Genomic DNA, 4726 nt, shown 5'->3' on the forward strand with positions numbered 1-4726 from the left:
AATGAAACAAAATAAAATTCCAAAAGTAGTTGCAGGGTGAAACAATATAGTAATCATTCTTGCAACCCATCATGTTTCAGCTGTCACGAATGATTCCAACCAGAATTTGTCTTTAAATAGTTTTCAATGAATTCTTAAAACTTATCACAAGCACAAAATGTTTCCTCTTAGAAAACTTTTCTCACAGTTCTTCCACATTATTTTTAATGATGTGTTGGTAGAACAATCCACCCTCTATCTACTCAACGAATATTTCCCAAAAAAAGTGTAAGTTTTCTCAACCACTAAGTTTTGGGTCTTTAGCTAGAAAAACAACGAAGAGATATAACATTATGAATATGAATTTAATTTATGTATAAAAAATTAATATTACTTTTAATTCAAAATTTTAAAATAATAAATTTATAAATTTTTATTCTTATTTTTATATAATATAAGATTCAGATTCCCATGTGTTTCATCATAAAAGAATTATGTGAATGACATTATAATGTTTTAAAGGATATATTAATATAATCTACGAGTAACATCATATAACTGTATTTCGTATTCTCCCCATCGTTTACATGTCAACTAATTTTGATAACATTTTTACGGTATAACATTTCAAAATAAACTGTTTTTATCTCTTTAACTTCTAACTTTTTAAAAAGTAAAAATATACTAAATGCAATTTTTTCTTCCACTTAAAACAAGTATTTTTTCCTTAAAACGAACCTAAACAAACCCACCCAACATAAGCTCAAAGTTGAAAAGTTAACCCTTATGGGAATTATCACGGTGTTTTGTAGAGGAAAATCAGCACAAATTATTCCCTAAACCATTTATAAAGCACTCACTTAATACTAGAAGCTACCATAAGAAGTTTAGTGCCAAATTCCTCACAGTGCTGACACGAGTGGACAACCAAAAAGCTACGTGTCATTACACCGCAACGTGTCATTACAAGATTACAGCATAATGTAATGTATAGAAATCAAACACTACTCCGTGCATTCAACATATGCGTATGCTACGTTTTTCGAAGAAGAAGATCAAAACCGAGTCTTACACAGAGAAGAAGCTACCATGTCTGCAGCGCAGGTTGATCCTCACGACAAGATGAGAGCGAGGGATGTCAACAAAGTTGCGCGAGGAGAGCAAGCTCCAAGACCCGCTCATGAATACGGCACCGTTTCTCCTCCTCCACCTCCTTCTTCAACCCACACTATCGACGATACCAAGAACAAGAACAAGGTAAAACCTATGCGCATTTCTTCTTTAACTTTTTCACAAAAATTTGAAAAACAAAAACTCGGACAATATAAACATTTTTTTCTTCAATTTTTTGAGTTGGGTTCTTTTACTGTGCAAAAACAGGGGGAAAAGTCAGGGATAGCAGAAAACGGTGCCGAGTTAACAGAGAGCAATGATTATAAAACTTGTTATGTAAAATATGTGGAGTATCACAGGTAAGTCAAAATGTTTTTGTATGGCCATAGAATCATAATTCAGAAAGAACCATTTTGTCATAAATGCAAACTATATTCAGATATCTAATTCAGCAGTTTGTGTGGTTTAATCAGATGCGTTCAACAAAAAGGCGAAAAGGCACCCGAATGCCAGAAACTAGGCACGTATTTTAGGTCCTTCTGTCCAACTGAATGGGTGAGTTCTTCTGAGCAATAATTTGAAATCCAAAACTTTAATGATTAATGGAAATAGTTTTGGTTTGATCATGATCGTTGTGGTGAGAATCTCTGGTGTGGATCATCAACTTTTTCTTTTTGTTGTTTTGCAGATAACAGAATGGGATAAAGAGAGAGAAGAGGGAAACTAGCCATGAACATATCTCTCTCTTTTGTTAGGGAAAAAGTTGCTACTTCACCTTTGGCAAATAAGTGAAATAACAATGCATCTTCGTTCTGTATTATGTGTTTTTGGTTTCTCTTCTCTCAGAATAATATGTCAGTACAGTAATACACTGATACCAAACTACACTAATTTATGTTTTTAAATTTAAGATAAAATTATCTTATATCTTAGGCTTTATATCTTACAAATGTTTAGGGTCACCCCAGAAATTTTAACCCTTTCTAATTTTATATGACCTCCTAAAAAATGTTGGTGAATCTGAGAATCTGTGTCCACAGTGTAGTAGAAAATCATCTGATACTTTTTAAGTGCAATAGGGAAATTGTTACATCTTGTTAAATGGTGTGTTTGACTATTATTAAAGTATGATAATTTAAGAAAACAAATTACATAAATGCAAAATAAAATCACCATTAAATATGAATATTTAATTTACTTGAACCCAATGTGATATATAAGACGACTTAATCAATCATATATGTACTTCGCTTCTATATATAAAGTATTAGGGTATGACGTGGTTTAATAGTTTTAATAGTTTTAATTAGATAAAAGAAAATGATAACATGATTATCTTTATCTATAACAATACATTCTTGTATCTATATTTCAATATTTTTTAATTTTATCTTTAATTATTATTTTAAAAATTAATTATTTTATAAATTTTTTAAATTTTTTCTTTTAATAATTATTTTACTTTTGACATAAATATTATTATTTTAATTCGATTTTTTATAGAAATTAAAAGTTAAAAATATAAACAAAATTAAAAATTAAAAAACATAAACAAAATTAAAAAATACAAAACACTTATACGTGATAGTTTCTGTATTTTTGCTAGTAAGACATAATAATACAAATGTGCAAATAAAAATCATAATATATTGAAGAAATAAATTAAAATGTGTATTTTTGCTAGTAAGACATAATAATACAAATGTGCAAATAAATAAAAATCACAATATATTGAAGATATAAATTAAAATGTACAAAAATGATTTGTATTGTTGTGTGTTGTGATGAGTAAGTTGCAATTTTTAGAATTTATTATCAAAATGTAAAAGAATATGAGCAACAAATCGTAACTGTATTGTATTATAAAAATATTGATCAGATTAAAACAGTTTACCATTATTTAAATTTTAGTTTTAATACATATAAGAACATATACTTTAGTATTTTTGTAACTTATTGTAATTTTTAATTTTATATATATATATATATATATATATATTATGTTATATATTTTAATATAATATTGTCTAGTAGTAGTATTTAAATGAACTATTCTACACGTGAATCAAATATTTATGTTTTATGTTTAAGTTTAATTTTGACAAGTTGTCTGTTAGTCTTTAATTTAAACTCTTGAAAATATTTATACAATAAATTTAAATTTAAATTTGATTATATATTTATTATTTTGATATTAATATTTATGTTTGATAGAGATTCTTAAAAATATTGAGTGACTACAAATTTTCACTTATTCATTTCTCATCTCCTATCTCTTATTTCTTATCTCTTATCTCTTATCTCTTATTTCTTATCTCTTATTTCTTATCTTTTATTTCTTATCTCACATCTCTTATCTCACATCTCTTATCTCTTATCTCTTATCTCCTATCTCCTATCTCTTATCTCTTATCTCTTATCTCTTATCTCTTATCTCTTATCTCTTATCTCTTATCTCTTATCTCTTATCTCTTATCTATTATCTCTTATCTCTTATCTCTTATCTCTTATCTCTTATCTCTTATCTCTTATCTCTTATCTCTTATCTCTTATCTCTTATCTCTTATCTCTTATCTCTTGTCTCTTGTCTACCTTTTACCTGTTATCTCCTATCTCTTGTCTCTTATCTCTTATCTCTTATCTCTTATCTCTTATCTCTTATTTCTTATCTCTTATCTCTTATCTTTTATCTCTTATCTCTTATCTCTTATCTCTTATCTCTTATCTCTTATCTCTTATCTCTTATCTCTTATCTCTTATCTCTTATCTCTTATCTCTTATCTCTTATCTCTTATCTCTTATCTCTTATCTCTTATCTCTTATCTCTTATCTCTTATCTCTTATCTCTTATCTCTTATCTCTTATCTCTTATCTCTTATCTCTTATCTCTTATCTCTTATATCTTATTTTTTACCTCTTATCTTATCTCTGATCTCTGATCTCTGATCTCTTATCTTTTATCTCTTATATATGATCTGTTAATTCTTATCTCTTATCTCTTATCTCTTATCTCATATCCTTTATCTAATATATCTTATCTTTTATAACTTATATCTTATAACTTATAACTTATCTCTTATCTCTTATTTCTTATCTCTCATCTCTTATCTCTTATATCTTATATCTTATATCTTATCTCTTATAATTTATCTAATATCTCTTATCTTTTATCTCTTATCATTTATCTAATATCTCTTATCTCTTTTCTCTTTTCTTTTCTTTATCTCTTATCTCTTATCTCTAATCTCATATCTCATATCTTACATCTCACGTCTCACGTCTCATGTTCCACGTCTTATATCTCATTTCTCATATTTCTTATTTCATATCTCATATCTCATATCTCATATCTCTTATATCTTATCTTTTATTCTCTTATTTTCTTATCTCTTATCTCTTATCTCTTATCTCTTATGTTTTATCTCTTATCTCTTATCTCTTATCTCTTATCTCTTATCTCTTATCTCTTATCTCTTATGTCTTATGTCTTATCTCTTATCTCTTATCTCTTATCTCTTATTTCTTATCTCTTATCTCTTATCTCTTATCTCTTATCTCTTATCTCTTATCTCTTATCTCTTATCTCTTATCTCTTATCTCTTATCTCTTATGTCTTATGTCTTATGTCTTATCT

General features: G+C 27.2%; 1 protein-coding gene across 1 annotated transcript; it reads left to right on the forward strand.

Annotated features, from left to right (window-relative positions):
- Window positions 1–985: 985 nt before the first annotated feature.
- On the forward strand, window positions 986–2017 carry LOC114174208 (Cytochrome c oxidase, subunit Vib family protein). The gene is made up of 4 exons (XM_028058997.2): window positions 986–1236; window positions 1360–1451; window positions 1566–1647; window positions 1781–2017. The coding sequence occupies exons 1-4, from the start codon at window positions 1069–1071 to the stop codon at window positions 1817–1819; spliced, it is 381 nt and encodes a 126-aa protein (XP_027914798.1). The 5' UTR covers window positions 986–1068; the 3' UTR covers window positions 1820–2017.
- The last annotated feature ends 2709 nt before the right edge of the window (window positions 2018–4726 follow it).

This window comes from Vigna unguiculata, chromosome 2 (assembly GCF_037176805.1).
Source record: "Vigna unguiculata cultivar grain cowpea cultivar isolate G323 ecotype 2 chromosome 2, ASM3717680v1, whole genome shotgun sequence".
NCBI lineage: Eukaryota > Viridiplantae > Streptophyta > Magnoliopsida > Fabales > Fabaceae > Vigna > Vigna unguiculata.

Coding starts and splice junctions, on each gene's coding strand:
- LOC114174208 (XM_028058997.2), top strand. CDS start 1,069: ATGTCTGCAGCGCAGGTTGATCCTCACGACAAGATGAGAGCGAGGGAT. Junction 1,237..1,359: donor ATACCAAGAACAAGAACAAG/GTAAAACCTATG, acceptor GTGCAAAAACAG/GGGGAAAAGTCAGGGATAGC. Junction 1,452..1,565: donor AAATATGTGGAGTATCACAG/GTAAGTCAAAAT, acceptor TGGTTTAATCAG/ATGCGTTCAACAAAAAGGCG.